This window comes from Eubalaena glacialis, chromosome 13, assembly GCF_028564815.1.
Source record: "Eubalaena glacialis isolate mEubGla1 chromosome 13, mEubGla1.1.hap2.+ XY, whole genome shotgun sequence".
Lineage (NCBI taxonomy): Eukaryota > Metazoa > Chordata > Mammalia > Artiodactyla > Balaenidae > Eubalaena > Eubalaena glacialis.
In genome coordinates this window covers 59,492,711-59,510,042 of record NC_083728.1, presented here as the reverse complement: position 1 = coordinate 59,510,042, position 17,332 = coordinate 59,492,711, and the positions used below count along the sequence as shown (strand labels likewise).

General features: G+C 49.6%; 1 protein-coding gene across 1 annotated transcript in view; it reads right to left on the bottom strand.

The window, feature by feature from the left end:
* C13H16orf96 (chromosome 13 C16orf96 homolog) overlaps nt 1–17,332 on the bottom strand; it is a 72,428-nt gene that overhangs the window by 8,435 nt on the left and 46,661 nt on the right. Inside the window, exons 9-15 of the mRNA XM_061209852.1 lie at nt 13,508–13,582; nt 12,317–12,481; nt 7,138–7,256; nt 6,364–6,426; nt 4,037–4,129; nt 2,748–2,928; nt 2,543–2,645 (exon numbers count right to left, since the gene is read on the bottom strand). Coding sequence (XP_061065835.1) covers nt 2,543–2,645; nt 2,748–2,928; nt 4,037–4,129; nt 6,364–6,426; nt 7,138–7,256; nt 12,317–12,481; nt 13,508–13,582 — 799 coding nt within the window. The remainder of the gene's footprint in view (nt 1–2,542; nt 2,646–2,747; nt 2,929–4,036; nt 4,130–6,363; nt 6,427–7,137; nt 7,257–12,316; nt 12,482–13,507; nt 13,583–17,332) is intronic.

Genomic DNA, 17,332 nt, shown 5'->3' with positions numbered 1-17,332 from the left:
ACGAGCCAAGGAATGTGGGAGGCCTCTGGAAGGACACAGAGTCTCCCCTTGAGCCTCAGAAGGAACCAGCCCTGCAGACACCTCGATCTTAGCCCTGTAAGATTCACTTCCGATTTGACCTCCAGAACTAAGATAAAATAAACTTGGATAGTTTTAAGCCCGTTTGTGGTAATGTTACAGCAGCCATAGGACACTCACCCTGCCAGGTTCTGAGTGGTGGAGGGGCCTGGTCAGGAGCAGGTTTGAGGCCATTCACTCAGTGCTGGTGAGGACGGTGAGGCTGGTGAGGCATCTCCCCCTCCATCTGCGCCCCTGCTGCCTCTGCCTACCTGAGCCCTGCCTGTACTTAGCCCCCCTTCCATTGAGACCTCTGTGGAAGTCCAGCCTCATGCTGGGGGCACTGCTTACTAGGGATCAAGAGTTCCTCTGCCTGGCCTGAGATCCTGACCACTGTGCAGGCATCAGGAGGGCACAGGTTGGCTGGACGGCCCTTGGTGGCCCTGTGGGCAAAGGATAGATGGATGCATCTGGGACCAGGCTGGACCTGGGAGGGGGGCTCACATCAGCTAGTTTAGGTTTAGATACTGAGTGTGTTTTGGAGTAGAATTTTCTTTTGAGTAAAAAATGAGCAATAAGACAAACTGGTCAAAAGATCCAGCCACAGGTGGGTTTCGAATTGATTCCAATTTCTAGTTAGACTTTGTGGCCCCCAAGCAGGATAAAGCAATTGAGGCATCCTGATCCACTCCTGCTTTGCTGCATGGGTCTGGAGAACAAACAAGCCCTGGGGAGAAGAGCCCCTCGCTCTGGATGACAGCCCTGGGGAGAAGAGCCCCTCGCTCTGGATGACAGCCCTGGGGAGCTGGGTGGGGACGCCATCCGATGGATGACTGGGGACGAAGGTCGGGTCTGTAGATCACCCTGACCCCTCCACCAAGGGTGGGCTCCCGGCAAGTGGCCCTCATCCGCTCATTTGTGCAATGCCTCACCTGCTGGTGCAGGGTGAGAGGAGGCAGTGCAGGGCCTGGCAAGAAGTTGAGCTCATTAAATATTGGCCACCATTGCTGTTATCCTGCCTGGTGATCCCAGGGGCCCAGCCTGAGTCTCTTCTCGACAGCATCTGCGGCTGGGGGCATCGTCCAGGTGGAGCCATTAACACTGCAAGGGCCACATTCGTGCCCCAGGGGGAATGCAGGGTTCAAGATGGTGACCTGTTCCCTGGAGCAGGGCAGGGGCCTGTAGTGGGTTGAATGGCATCTCCCCAAAGGATGTGTCCCCCTGGAACCTGTGAATGTGACCTTGTTTAAAGAAAAGGTCTCTGCAGATGTAATTAAGTGAAGGATCTTCAGATGAGGGCATCTGAGTTAAGAGACAGAAGAGGAGGAGACACAGGGAGAAGCCACAGGGAGAAGCCACACGAAGAAGGAGGCAGAGACGGGGGTGATGCAGCCACAAACCCAGGAATGCCTGGAGCTCCCAGAAGCTGGAAGAGGCAGAAAGCATCCTCCACTAGGGCCTTCGGAGGGAGCACGGCCCTGCCAACACCTTGATTTTGGATTTCTGGCCTCCTGTACTGTGAGAGTTAATTTCTATTGTCTTAAGCCGCCCAACTGGTGGTCATTTGTTGCAGCCCCGGGACACTAAAGCAGGGTGCTGTCCTCTCTATCCAGCACACCCAGGAAAAGAGTCCCCTTTCCTTTGCTTAGGTGTCTGGTGGTTGTTCTCAAGTCAATGGAGGCAAAGTGGGGTGAGGAAGGACACCATGGGCGGAATTTAACCCCCTGACCACTTTGTGGCTCCTGGACCAGCCCCAGTAGGGCAGTGTGTGGAACCCCTCTTCCCAGAGCGGGGTAACCTCAAAGGGGCAGGCAGAGAAGGTACTGCTGGCCCAGTGCTGGAGCTGAGTCCCGGGGCCCCCAGTCGGAGCCAGCTGGAGCCAGGGCCTCGACACTGCAGTAACCAGAGCAATTCATTCCACGTCTCCCTCTGGCCCAACCCTCCCCAACCCGTGACAATTAGGACAGAGGCCTCCAGTCTGTCCTGGCGTCCTCCTCATCACGCCCAACCCCAGCCCGATCTCCCCACTCCAGGTAGACTCACCTTCCCGAGTTCCTAAGTGTGCCTGCCTTCCATCCACCACAGGGCCTTTGCACCTCTATTCCCTCCCCCTGGATCACTCTCCTCCCACCTGATCCCTTCATCCAGCTAAGCCTTATTCCCTTTTCAGAGGCCTCAGGACAGCAGTCTAGGACCTCCTCCTTGAACTAGTGTCCCTTGTCACAATTCTCCCATCACCACCCAGCATTCCGTCTTTGGGGAGGCCATCCAGTACCCCTCCCCAGCATCCCTTGTCACAAGCTGTCCCAGTACAGTGCCTGGCATACAGCAGGATCCCATGTTTGCGAGTGGCTGTGTGAGGAGCCCCCAGTCACAGATGTTGCCAGCTCTGGGCCCCGCCTGCACCACACTGGGCTGGCTTCACAATGCCCAGCAAAGGCAGGACACGGGGCAGGGGTGCCCAGGAAGGCCTGACGCTCCTCACCTGCCAGCTCCTTCTCTGCGCCGGTCAGAGGCCGCACCCTGTCCTTGTTGTTCATTCGGCCCTTGTACAGGATCCCGTCCACTCCCAGGATGTCCACCTCGGCCTGTTGGGCAGCCCGGGCCCCGGGTAAGGGAGTGTTCACAGAGGCAGCAGGGCCTGGCTTCCCCCAGGGTTGCCCACCGCCAGGGGCTGCAGCCTGACTCACGGAATCATAGTCCAACAACTCGGGGTCCCCGTAGGGGTAGACTGTCGACAAGTTACATGATTTGAAATCAAGGTTGGCGTCATTTCCGGGGCCGTTACCCCAGTCCTGCTGGGAGCCCAGCGAGTCCAGGCTCTCCTCCGGGGCTGCAAGGTTCTGGAGCTTCTGCAGCCGCTGCTGTTCCCTGGGGCAGGGCAGGGGCGTCAGCAGCCACTTGGAGACCCCTCCGCCCCAGAGGAGCCTCAGGCTGGGTCCAAGGGCCTGGCCAGTAGCGAGGGAAGACTGGAATTTCTTCCAGCTTCAGCTTGGGTGATGCAGCCGGGCAGGCCTGGGGCCTGGTGTGTGGATACAGACAGGCACCGTCGGGGCAGAGGGGAAAATTGAGACCCGTGTTCTCCCAGACCTGGAGCCCTGGTCTCGCCTGCCAAATACAGGCTCTTAACTTCTTTCTTTTTTTTTTTTTGGCCACGCTGAGCGGCATGTGGGATCTTAGTTCCCTGACCAGGGGTCAAACCGGCACCCCCTGCAGTGGAAGCGCAGAGTCTCAACCACTGGACCACGAGGGAAGTCCCTCTTAACCTCTCATCCCAAGAGGGAGTCAGGTGAGTGAGGGTGGGGGCACCCGTGTCCCTCCCCTTCATGTGGCTGTGGCTGCTATTCAGCCATCACTCCACGCCTGGCCAGACGTACCCTCGGGCCTGGGGGCCTGGGAGCCAGAAGCACCCATGAAGCTGTGGGGTGTCAGGGGATGAGGGGCAGGGCTGGGGCCCAGGGAGATAGCCGGGGGCAGAGGAAACCTGCAGGTTTAGGCGCCAGAGCCTGCCACTCACCAGCTGTGAGACCTCAGGTGGGTTGCTCAAACTCTTTTAGCCTCGGTTTCCTCAACTGTGAAATGGGATGATAGCAGAATGACCTCAGAGGTAAGGTGTAAGGATTCAACGAGGTCAGGTCTGTCAAAGAGGTTGGCACAGTGCCTGCCCGGCCGCAGCAAGCCCCACGGAACACCCAGGGTCATGACTCACTTCTTCCAGCTGGAAGTAGGCCCATCAACCCTAGCTCACAGGGGGGTGTGAGCTTTAAATGAGAGACCCTCCCTCCCTTAACAGTTCTTGGCCCATGACAGATGCCCAGTAACCTGTCCGTTCCTCTCCCCATGAGCACCTCACGTGCCCGTCTGCAGCCCCACCACCCAGGACGGCTCCCCTGCAGACGGCTGCAGTGCCCCGGACAGCCTTTGCATCTTGGAACTGGAGTTTGCGTCTCTGTTGGCGCCCGGACCCCCACCTGCTCACCTCACCTGTTGCCACTGCAGGTACTCGTAGCTGTTGGCGCTGGCCGGCCACAGCCGCGACAGCAGGCGGGCACTGCGGATGGTGATGAGTTGCCTGTGGAGGACAAGAGCTAAGTGGGAGGCGCACGTGGCCAGCAGAGGGCCCAGCTTCCACCTCTTCCAGGAAGCTCGCCCTCAAACACGGCCTTCCCTCTAGAAAGATCCACAGCATGGGGCCACCATCCTCTTCATAAATCATAAAGAACAGTTGTTCTGATAATAAAAGGAAAACCCCCGAACAGGTGAGTCCTAGAAGTGGGATGCAGGTTGGAGGTTGGCAGGGGTGGGGGGAGGGGGAGGGGGAATGATTGCTTATGGGCACGGGGTTTCCTTCCGGTGGGTGGAAAGGTTCTGGCACTAGATTGAGGTGGTGGCGGCACAATATTGTCAATGTACTAAATGCCCCTGAACTGTTAACTTTAAAAAGGTTAATTTATATTATGTGTATTTGACCTCAGTACAAGAAATAAAAATAGTAAAACATCAGCCTTCTGAGGAGCTGGAACCGTTCTACATCTTGATCTGAGTGGTGGTTACCAAGGCATGTACACATGTAAAAACTCATCCAGTTGTGAAACAAACGTTTACATACTTTACTGTGTGCATGTTAAGCCTCAATAAAAATTTAAAGTCATGCATATTGTCAGCATTTTAGAAAGTATAGAAAAACACAAAGAAATCAGTGTAATCACTGTAATCAAATATTTTGATATGTGTCCTTCCAGTATTTTTCCATGTTTGTGTTTTTTTTTTTTAACAGAAATAGGATCATAACACACATCCTACTTGGTTTTCTCATTTAAGTTACTGCAAACATTTTTCCAGGTCATTAAACATTCTTTTGTGACTGTGCCATCCAATATGGCAGCCACTGGCCACATGTGGCTATTTAAATTAACTAAATTCATTTTTAAATTTTTTTAATTTTAATTTTTATTTACTTATTTATTTTTGGCCATGCCGTGCGGCATGTGGGATCTTAGTTTCCCAACCAGGAACAGAACCCGTGCCCCCTGCAGTGGAAGCACAGAGTACTAACCAATGGACCACCAGGGAATTCCCCATATTAACTAAATTTAAATAAAATTTAAAATTCAGTTTCTCTGTCTCATTAGCCATCTTTCAAGTGCTCCACAGTCAAACGTGGCTAGTGGCTACTTCACTGGACAGCACAGCTATGGAACATCCCCCCCATCTCAGAAGGTTCTACGTAAGGCCTTCCTCTACGACTTGCCTTATTGGCTGATGTGAACGTACTGCAACTCACTCACCACTTCAGGTTGTTTCCTTTCCTCTTTTTTTGAAAAAAAAATATTATGGGGCAGGGAGGGATAAATTAGAAGTTTGGGATTAACACATACACACCACTATATATAAAATAGATAACCAACAAGGACCTACTGTATAGCACAGGGAACTCTACTCAATATCTTGTAATAACCTATAAGGGAAAAGAATCTGAAAAACTGTGTGTGTGTGTGTGTATATATATATATATGAATCACTTTGCTGTACACCTGAAACTAACACAACATTGTAAATCAACTACACTTCAATAAAAATATTATAAATAATGCTGCGATTTTGAAAGAAAAATTCTGGCTGTATCTCCCAACATGGCCAGGTGTGGGATGGTAAGCTTCACGGGTCACCAGGAACAGGCTAGCAGCGCAGAGGCCATGGGCACTGCAAGATCCTAGGTGTGTCCACACAGTGGGATATTATTCAGCCATAATGGAATGAATCACTGACACAGGCTACAATGCAAATGAACCTTGAAAACATCATGCTCAGTGAAAGAAGCCAGACACACAAGGCCACATATTGTATGATTCCATTTATACGAAACGTCTACAACAGGCCGATCCGTAGAGACAGTGAGTAGATTGGTGGTTGTCAGCGGCTGGGGGAGGGGAATGGGAGTGAGTGCTGATGGGTCAGGGTTTCCTTGGGGAGATGGAAATATTTTGGAATTAGAGGTGAATGTGCACTAAATCCCACTTTAAAATGGTTGATTTTATAAGTGAACTTCACCTTGATAAATAAACAAAAGTATTAGACTATAAAAATATGTGCAAGGAAGTCCCACAAAGTTCAGCTTTTCCCCAGAGTTTCCTTTCATCCTTTTCCTTTTGGAGTTGACCCTGCCCCTGGACACAGCGGGCACCAGACAAGGCTGGTGAAGGGAAGGATGCTAGTACCTTGCCCAGGTCGGGGGCTAATGAAATGATGTGTACAGAACGGTGTACACGGATGTACATGTCACGGACGATTCCCGGAGGTACTCACGGGCTGGTCATCATCTCCACGGGCCGGTGGCAGGAGATGCATTTCACCCGCTCAAACAGTTTCCTGGAAGACACCCAGCTCCGTCAGCTGCTGCACCAAGCCAGGCCCTGCAAGGCCACCCCTGCCCCAGGCAGTGCTTGCGCTGGAGGCTGCTGGTCCATCTGTGCCTCAGGGCCAGGGCTTCCCCCACATCCTACTCCCGCTGGCCCAGCCCCTGCACTCAGCTCAGCTCTACTGGCCCCCGCTGACCCCCATGTGCGGCCACTTGGGGCAGCAGTAGGGGTAAAAGTGTGTTTAGTTTCTCTCCTTGCCCCAAACACAAAGGAGGTCTTTAAAACCAGGGAAAGCTACTCTTCACAGTGGACATTTGGGAGCATGAGGGGTGATCTGAGGACAGGAGCCCCCCCAGGAACATCGAGTCCCTCTGCCTGGGGCTCTGTCTGGAGGGGGTGGGGGCCTGGCTCTAGTCCCAGATCTGCCCAGGCTCCCTCTGGGGAGCCCCTTCCCTCTCTGAGCCCAGGTTTCTTCACATGAGCACCTGGAGCCCCCTCTGCACTCAAGGGCAGGCCTGCCCACCTCTGAGCCCCTGGGTGCTCGCAGCTCCATCCCCCATCCCAGCAGCTGGAAAGCCCTGCCCCCTCTCTCCACAGGTCCACAGGTCTGGAATCCTTCCTCCCAGAGTTCAGAATCCACTGGGATACCTCTCTTGTTTCCTCTCTGGAAAGAGAGACCCCTAGCCTCTGGGAGCTGCACCCCTATCCGGGAGAGGCTCACTTCCTAAAGCCGGCAGCGCTGTCGGGGTCGAACCAGAAGCCTTCAACCAGCAGCTTCCTGACTACTTTCCAGACCTCATCCACGTCTTTCTTCAGATCGTCCAAATCACTGGGAACCAGCTGTGAACAGTCAAAGGGAAGAAAAGAGACTTTAGTCAATTAATTCACACTCTGCTTTGCTCCAGAAAACGATTTGCAGCAACCTGCAAAGTTATGTAGAGTGTAACAAGATTAATCAAGAAAAGGGAAGTGGTGAAGGAAAGGGAAAATGACAACGCTTGGGTTAAGGCTCGGACCTGTAATGCATGCTCTTGCTGGAGGGGAGCTGCAAAGTGAGCTTCCCGGCAGCCAAGGCAAGGAAACACCATCAGTTACTGCCTCCAAAAGACAAACCAACCCCACTGCTACTCTGAGTGCAGGCCTGCAGGCCCGAGAAACATTCTCCTGATGGTTCCAAGACACCTGACCTTCACGCATTCAACACCTATTTAATGAGTGTAAAGTGTATATTCAATGGCTTTTAGTACATTCACAGAGCTGTGCAACCATCACCACAATAAGTTTTAAAATGTTTTCATCATCGCAAAAGAAATCTCATACCCCTTAGCAGTCACCTTTCTTTTCGTCCCAAACCCCCAGGCGTAGGCAACCACTAATCTACTTTCTGTCTCTATGGATTTGCCTATTCTGGACACTTCATATAAATGGAACCACACAATCTGTGTCCTTTTGTGTCTGGGTTCTTTCATTCAGCATCATGTTTTCAAGGTTCATCCATGTTGTAGTGTGTAGCTGTACTTCATTCCTTTTTATGGCTGAATAATGTTCTATTATATGGATATACCACATTGTGTTTATCTGTTCATCTGTTGATGGACATTTGGGTTGTTTCCACCTTTTAGCTATTGTGGAAAATGCTGCTGTGAACATTGGTGTGCAAGTTTTTTTTGTGGGCTGTTTTCATTTCTCTTGGGTATCTACCTAGGAGTGGGAGTGCTGGGTCGTATGGCGACTCTATGTCTAACTTTTAAGAAACTGCCAGACTCTTTTCCATGGTGGGAATTTTGAATTTTTAAAGTGTTCCTTCCAGTGCCCAGATTTTGGTCCCTAAACACCATTCCCCCAAAAGGCACCAAGACTCCACAGAGAAATGGCTGATTCAGGTCTGAGGAAGGGAATGTAGAAGATGAGCCTGGAACATCTTGTCATTTAAGAAAGCAGGACAGCTATCCAAGACAGAGGGTCATGTCAAGGGGCTCAGGGGCCAGCTTGCAAGCCTAAGATGAGACCATGTGAGCGACAAAACAGTAACTTAACTGACTGAACAAACTGAATATTTAAAAACTCATGATTCATAGTGACACCCACAAAAAAGAAAAAAAATAGAAACCCTCATTTGCCACCATGTATCGGAGGTGGCTACTGCACCAATATTTTACCCTGAAAACTGGTAATTCAAGGAAATAATTCACCATTATCTTTGTCTTTCCTGCAAGAACCCTATTTCAGGGTAATCAGCTCAAGTTGATGAGGGAAAGCTCTTCTTTACAGATTTCTAGCTGATATAGAAGCAATGCTAGGATTAGAAAAATCACCATTTTGTAACCCTTAATGAAATAATGGGTTCAGGCAACAATCCTCAACTTAGGAGGAAACTATCAATATCAGGAGAATGGCCAACGAGGCAATGGCCATTCCCAGAGTGACACCCCCAAATTACCTGCTGCTTATAAGGGGAGAATATACGTTTACGCTGGTGGTATCAGCTGGGCTAGCACAGCTGGGCTAGCACCGCTGGGCCCTGACGAATCTTCACTCCAGAAGGGACCACCTGCCAGCACTGACTTATCTGCTAATCAAACACTACAGGAAGCGCATGGCATACCAAGAAGATTCTTTTCCCCAACATTCTATTTAAAAACTTAAAAAAAAAAATTATTTATTTTTGGCTGCGTTGGGTCTTAGTTGCAGCATGAGGGATCTTTCGTTGCAGGGCATGGGCTCTTCGTTGTGGCATGCGGGCTTCTCTGTAGTTGTGGCATGTGGGCTCCAGAGCACATGGGCTCTGTAGCTGCGGCACGTGGGCTCTCTAGTTGTGGCATGCAGGCTCAGTATTTGCGGCACACAGGCTTAGTTGCCCCACGGCATGTGGGATCTTAGTTCCCAGACCAGGGATTGAACCCGCGTCCCCTGCATTGGAAGGCGGATTCTTAACCAGTGGACCACCAGGGAGGTCCCTCAAAAACTTTTTTTTTTTTAATTTATTTATTTTATTTCTCTATTTTTGGCTGCGTTGGGTCTTTGTTGCTGCGCACGGGCTTTCTCTAGCTGTGGCAAGCGGAGGCTACTCTCCGTTGCGGTGCGCGGGCTTCTCATTGCGGTGGCTTCTCTTGTTGTGGAGCACGGGCTCTAGGCATGCGGGCTTCAGTAGCTGTGGCTCGCGGGCTCTAGAGTGCAGGCTCAGTAGTTGTGGCTCACGGGCCCAGTTGCTCCGCGGCATGTGGGATCTTCCCAGACCAGGGCTCGAATCCGTGTCCCCTGCATTGGCAGGCAGATTCTCAACCACTGCGCCACCAGGGAAGCCCGGCAGGTGGATTCTTAACCACTGCGCCACCAGGGAAGCCCCCCTTCAAAAACTTTTAAACCTACAGAAAAGTTGCAAGAATAGTCCAAAGGACACTCTTATATCCACTGAAATTCACCAATTTTAAACATTTTGTCATGTTTTCTTTTTCTATATATATGTATGTGTGTTTTTTTTTTCTGAGCCATTTGAGAGTTAATTGCAGGCATCACTATATATCACCCCTACAAAAACTTAAACACAGAATTACCATACGACCCGGCAATTCCACTCCTGGGTATCTACCCAAAGTAGCTGAAAACAGGTGTTCAAACAGAAATTTGTACATGAATGCTCATAGCAGCATTATTCAAAAGGTGGAAATAACCCAAGTGTCCATCAACAGAGAACAAACAAACAAAATGTGGTCTATCCATTTGACGGAATATTATTCAGCCTAGAAAGAAATGAAATTCTGGGACTTCCCCGGTGGTCCAGTGGTTAAGACTCTGCCTTCCAATGCAGGGGGCGCAGGTTCAATCCCTGACTGGAGAACTAAGATCCCACATGCCGTGCAGTGTGGCCAAAAAAATTAAAAAAAGAAAAGAAAAGAAATGAAGTTCTGGTTCATGTTACAACATGGATAAACCTTGAAAACATGATGCTGAGTGCAAGAAGCCAGACACAAAAGGTCACATACTGTGATTCATTTATATGAAATGTCCAAAATAGGGTAATCCAGAGACAGAGAGTAGATTAGTGGTTGCCAGGGTCTGGGGGGGTGGGCAGTGAAGAGTGACTGCTTGATGGGCCTGGGGTTTCCTTTGGGGGGATGGAAATGCTCTGGAACTAGATAGAAATGGTGCTCACACAACACTGTGAATGTAACAAATGCCACAGAATCAGTCACTTTATAATAGTTAATGGTTAATTTTATGTCGTGTGAATTTTACCACAATTAAAATACACAAAGAAAAGAAGAGCAATGAGGATAGGATCACTTCAACCAACAAACAACAAAAAAGCTTTCAATCAGGAAAAAAATTCAGACACAGAGAGGAGAAAAGACTAGAATCATGAACCCTGATATACCCACCATGTAGATTTAATCATTATTAACATGTTCCTGCATTTGCCTTTTTTTCTTTGTTTCTTTTCTTTTTTTTTCCATGCCATGCAGCTTGTGGGATCTTAGTTCCCCGACCAGGGATTGAACCCGTGCCCCCTGCAGTGGAAGCACAGAGTCCTAACCACTGGACCGCCAGGGAATTGATGGAGTGTTTTTTAAAAAAGTTACAGAAATCATACCATTTCACTCAAATATTTTAGTTAATTTTCTTACATGCCTGCAATACCATTATCCCATCTAACACAACGAGCAGTCCTTCCTGACGTTGATCTAATTCCCAGCCCATTTTCAGAGTTGGAGCAACTGAACCAGGAAACAAAGTAAGTCTCCTCGTGTGTTGCATTTGGTTGTTGTGTCCCTTGAGACTCTCTTAGTCTAGAACAGTCTCTGTCCCACTTTTTTTCACCCTGCCACTGAATTATGGAAGAAAAACAGGTCAGCTGTTCTGTAGATAACTGAGTTACTCCAGCTCTAATCCTGCATTGATTTGTATGATTTCTATGACAAGTGTGTTCCATATCTGTTTTGCTTATCGTCATATCCTCGCTAACCAGCATCAGAGGTACCCAATAGGTGGATGATGAGTGAATAAATCCTCATTTTACAGATGAGAAAACTGAGGCTTGAAGAGGTTCTATAACTCAAGGCATACTGCCAATCATGGTGGGGCTGCAACTCGGAGCCAGAGCTGCCTGACTCTAAACCCAAGCTCTTTTGTCCTCACCAGCCACCCCAGCTGCAGGAACCACACAACACTGAAATGGCTGGCCTGACTGTTCCTGTCTCTCTATTGGACTGTACACATTAAGGCTATGACTTCTTATCAACATTTCCCCAAGGTCTGGCTCAACACAGGTGATCATTAAATGATGAATGAATAAACGAATGACCAGCAGGACACCCCCTCTGCCCGCCATGTCCCTTTGCTTGCGTTATGGTGGTCAGCCTCCAAGATGCTCCCCAACTATATCTCTTGGTATTCACACCCCCATATGGTCCCCTCTCACACTGAACAGGGCTGACCTGTGTAACCAACAGGATACTACAGAAATGATGGAGTGTGAATTCTGTGGCTAAGTCATCAAAGATGTTGCAGCTTCTGTCTTGCTCTCTTGGACCATGTGCTCTGGAGGGCCCACTGGCTGCTCTCTTGGACCATGTGCTCTGGAGGGCCCACTGGCTGCCACGTTGTGAGGCCAGTCAAGCAGCCCTAAGGAGGATCTGTGTGATAAGGAAGTGAGGAGTCTTGCCCACAGCCATGTGAGGGCGCCATCTTGGAAGCAGCTCTTCCAGCTCCAGTCAAGCCTTCATATGACAGCAGCCCTGGATGACATCCTGACTACAGCCTCGTGGGAGACCCTGAGCTACTCAGCTAAGCTGTTCCCAAATTCTTAACCCTCAGAAACTGTGAACGTTTGCTGTCTTAAGGGACTAAATTTCAGGGTAGTTTGTTACGCAGCAGGTGGTGACTAATACAGGGGTCCTCACCTTGGTGCGTAGGTCTTTGTCCAGCTGCTCCACAGTCTTCCTCCAGTCATCCTCATTGGCCATAACCCTGAACAGCATGCCCTGAATCGTCTCATTCAGCTCCATCACCACTGCGTCCAGGTCAGCCCGGCTTGCCTTGCCTGCCAGGGAGCTCCCGTCGGCTTTCTAGAGAGAGATGGGACTCCGTGAGGCAGGGCTGCTGGTGTGGGAGCAGGAAGAGGCTGGGGGAGATCAGACCACTTTGGTCAGTTTTTCTAGTTTGGGACCCTGGATATGCAGCCTTGGCTTAAATTCAACCTTGGGGTCTGTGTTGGCTCAAACACAACCATTAGATCGAAGCCAAGGTTTCCTGTGATGGAGAAGTTGGGGCATGGTTTTTAAATTCGCATAAATTGTCACAAACTCTAATTCAAAAAGATACATGCACCCTATGTTCACAGCAGCACTACTCACAATAGCCAAGACATGGAAACAACCTAAATGTCCATCAACAGATGAATGGATAAAGAAGATGTGGTATATATATACAATGGAATATTACTCAGCATTAAAAAGAACGAAATAATGCCATTTGCAGCAACATGGATGCAACTAGAGATTATCATACTAAGTGAAGTAAGTCAGAAAGAGAAAGACAAATACCGTATGATATCACTTATATGTGGAATCTAAAATATGACACAAATGAACCTATCTATGAAACAGAAACAGAATCATGGACATAGAGAACAGACTAGTGGTTGCCAAGGGGGAGGGGGTTGGGGGACGGATGGAATGGGATGTAACTATTATATATAGGATGGATAAACAAGAAGGTCCTACTGTATAGCACAGAGAACTATATTCAATATCCTATGATAAACCATAATGGAAAACAATGTTAAAAAAAGAATGTATATATATATATGTATATGTATAACTGAATCACTTTGCTGTACAACAGTAATTAACATAACATTGTAAATCAACTATACTTCAATTTTTAAAAATTGTCACTAATCCTGAGTTACTGAAAATAGGAATTGATGGAACTTTTGAGAACTTCCCCTAAACTTTCTATATGATAAAGGTGGAAGGAAACTCCAGAAGTCTGCCTGCCTTTGTCTTGGCTGGATGATTCCATTTCCCTGGTGGGAAAGCTGGGCTCAGGATGGGGGAAGGGGTGGGGGAGAGGAATCTCTGCTCACTCACCTCTTTCAGCTCCTGCTCCATCACACTTTTGTCTGCCTTGTACATTTCTAGGTTTTTAATCTGAGAATGGACAACCTAAGAACAGAAGCAGAGGGCATGTCAGCTATCCTCGGAAGTCCTGAGGATAGCCTCTACCTCCCACGTCCACCCTAGGAAGGGACCATGGGGCCAGGTGGACAGCAGGCGGGGTGGCACATTGGAAGGCTTGGGCTCCAGGTGCCCAGATCAGAAGGGAAGGAATGTGGGACTTGGCACAAGACGTCCCCTTGGAGGTGGCCTCACAGAACTACAGGTGGCTACACAGGAAAGGAAGGAAGACCTGAGGAAGGAAAGCATAAACAAACGCTGATGCTTTGTGTCCCTAGATGTTTAAGACAAGTGCCTCTCTTCTGATCTGTAATGGGGTCCCCGTGAGAATGGCAGTCTATTCATCCACCAAGCACTTATATGCCACACATGCTATGCCCCAGGGTCAGGGGAAAACCCTTATTTCCCATCCCCATGACTCCATGAAAAACCAACTCCCTGCATTAATTCTGCCCTCTCTCCACTTACTGGGTCCTCCTTATGACAGCAGCAGCCAGCTAACCTGCTTGGGAAGAGCCTCACATCCAATGGGCCATGTCCCCAGAGGGTAGGGTCACTCCTCCTCCAAAGCTGGAAGCAGGCTTCTACTGCTCCCTACATATATGGTCTCCCTTTTACCCTCAGAAACAGAACCCCCAACTTTTAGCTGGCATCTGGCAGACCAGAACCATGACTATATTTCGCAGCCTCCCTTATAGCTTGATGTGACCACTGAGGTGTAAATGGAAGTGGGTCAGTGTCCTCTTCACTGCTGGCTTGGAAGCACAGTTAATGACTGGAGCGCCAGCAGCCATCTTGGACCATGTGGTGACCTTGTGAATGGAAGTGACACACCATGGAGTTCAATACCAGCTCTGAGTTTCTTGAATGTAAAAGAGAGATACACTTATGCCTTAAGTCAGTTACTTGGGAGTTTTATGCTATTCAAAGATGAACCTAATTATTTTTTTTTAATATTTATTTATTTATTTTGGCTGTGCAGGGTCTCAGTTGCGGCATGCGGACTTCTTAGTTGCAGCATGCATGCAGGATCTAGTTCCCCGACCAGGGATCGAACCCAGGTCCCCTGCATTGGGAGCGTGGAGTCTTTACCCACTGGACCACCAGTGAGGTCCCAAGATGAACCTAATTCTAATTAATGCAAAGCTCCTTCACATCCACCTTGCCCCAGATGGGTCTCAAGGTCTAGGATGGACGGTGGAGGTAATGGAAGGGAGATCCTGCTTCAGCCTCGTGTCAGGCTGCTTCCTCCAACACCACATTAGCAGGGAGCTGACCTTTTGGAGTCATCAGGCCCAACATTAACACTTAGATCCCCATTTGGCTCTTCCTAGTTAAAATCTAGAAATAAAGAGGAGCCGGGAGCCTCTAACTTCCACTGCCACGGTAACCTGCATACTGGGTTGACTAACGTCCTCCCCAGAATTCATGCCTGCCCAGAACCCGTGAACATGGTCTTATTTGGAAATAGATCTTTGCAGATGTAATTAGTTAAGATGAGGTCATACTGGATTAGGACAGCCCACATGGATAAGGAGCCCATGTGAAGACACAGATATACACACAGAGAAGAAGGCCACGTGACAACAGAGGCAGAGATTGGAGTGATGCATCTATAAGCCAAGGAACACCTGGAGCCACCAGAAGCTGGGAGAGGCCAGGAAGGATCCTCCCCTAGAGGCTTCAGACAGAGCAAGGCCCTGCCAGCACCTTTATTTGGGGCTTTTAGCCTCCAGAACTGTGAACGAGTACACGTATCTTGTTTTAAGCCACCCAGTTTGTGGTCATCTGTTACAGCAGCCGCAGGAAACTGGTACACCCACTAAGTGGCAGAATCGGGATTGAAACCCAGGCCTATCCAACCACAATAGCAGGCTGCCTCCCAACTGGCTGGTTACTCTGCTTGAATCTGTTTCCTCCTAGTTCAAATGGCATTAATACCACTCCTGTCCCAAAGATGCTGAGAGGACTAGAAATGGCATTTTCCTAGGAGAGTTGGCATTTGATACACATCAGCTGTCTTATCCGTCCCCTCCTGCACCAAGCCAGAGCCTTGGATATAATAGTTTGTTCCAAGAATGGCTTTGGAATGCAGCCTCTGGCTTATAAAAGACACCTGTCCACTTGCAAAGGGCAAATAATGTTTTCACATTATTTGAGTCAGTAAGAAAGAGTTCTATCCTCACTTATTTTCCTGCTGGGTTCTTAGTGGGAAACACTCCAAGAGGAGCACTCTAAGGTGATGGAAACATTTCCATCTTGATTGGGTGGTGCTGACATGGGTGTACCAAGAGGCAAAAATTAATCTAGCTCTTACACTTCAGACCTGGGCATTTTACTGTGCGTAAAGCATACTTTCATTAAAAGCAAACAAATACTACCGTTCCCCCGCAAAAAACACATAAGGGCTTTGGCGCTGTCCATCTTGTTGACTACTGTATCGCTGGGCCCTGGAAGGGTGCCTGGCACACAGTGAAGGCTCAATGACGTTGCCTGAATGACTCAGGGAATGAATGGGGATTTCTCAGGCCACCCGTTACGTCCAGAACATTTTCTCCCAGGCATCCAGGTAACGCAGTAACAGCGGCGTTTCCTCTCTAGTCCCGATGTTGCGACAGAACCAGGGCAGAGGTGTCTGCCCTCCCTCCTCCCTCTACTGGAAGGGCTCCACGAGGCTGCTGATCTCTTGCAGCCCATGTTCATTTGAGAACTATTTAATGAAGCGTGTTGTGTACAAAGCCCAGCTCCTGATCCTTCCAGGGTTCACTTTTATAAGCAATTAGTTCTTGCTGGCACAACGGGCAGGAAGGAAGTCTGGACAAAGGCTGACTTGATCCATTTGGTCTGTTTGGCCAAACTCCTCTTGAGTTTCTCTCAACAAGTGACAGCTCCTTGGAGGCAGATCCTACGCCCACCCCCCGACCCCGAGCAGGGCAGGACATGGTGCTGGACACACATCAGACGTGCTGAAAGAACTGGCCCCGGTCGCCGACCAGGAAGGACACCAATAGGTCCCTAGAACACGGCATCCCGGTCTCTCTGAAAAGCAGCGGCTAAATGAGGGCGCAGAGTTGGCAGGAGACTATGTAGTTCCTGATCCTGGTACTCACAAAAGTCTGGGCCTGAAGCCGTGTATTGGGAGCCCACACACAGCCCAGGCACTCCCTTCTTTCCCCGCTTGGGCTGGGCATCGGCTCACCTTCAATGAGCTCCTCCCCCGTCCAAGTTGCCCTGTGCGCGCTAGCCTGGTTACTCTGTGTGACCACCTTGGGAGGGGGAGCTGTGCCTTCCCCTTTCGCTCCCCACACCCTAGTGCATCCCACCAACAGCCCCCTGACTTGGAATCAGAAGCCCTCTATGGAAATCACCTCAGGTGGATCTGCTTGGGATTTTGTCTCTTTACACCCTGGGGAAAAGGTCATCTCCTCCCACCGGGAATGACTTTGATCCTTTCCCCAAGGGTCTGGGATGCCTCTGAGACAAGGCACAGATGGGACTGGTCCCGATGTCATCAAGGCAGCGTCATCAGGCCAGCTCAGTGAGCCCAAGGGAGAAGGTGTCTGGTTGAATGACCCCTGGGAGGTGCTCTGCATCGTCCTCACATTTCTCATGTCAGACTCTGCTGTTCCGGACAGGCCCCACGGTGTGAGAACTCAGAAACAAGCCAGTTTAGGGGAAAGGTTATGAACATGAAGAGTTGGCTCAAGAAATCCTCTTATCCACTCATCGATTCATTCA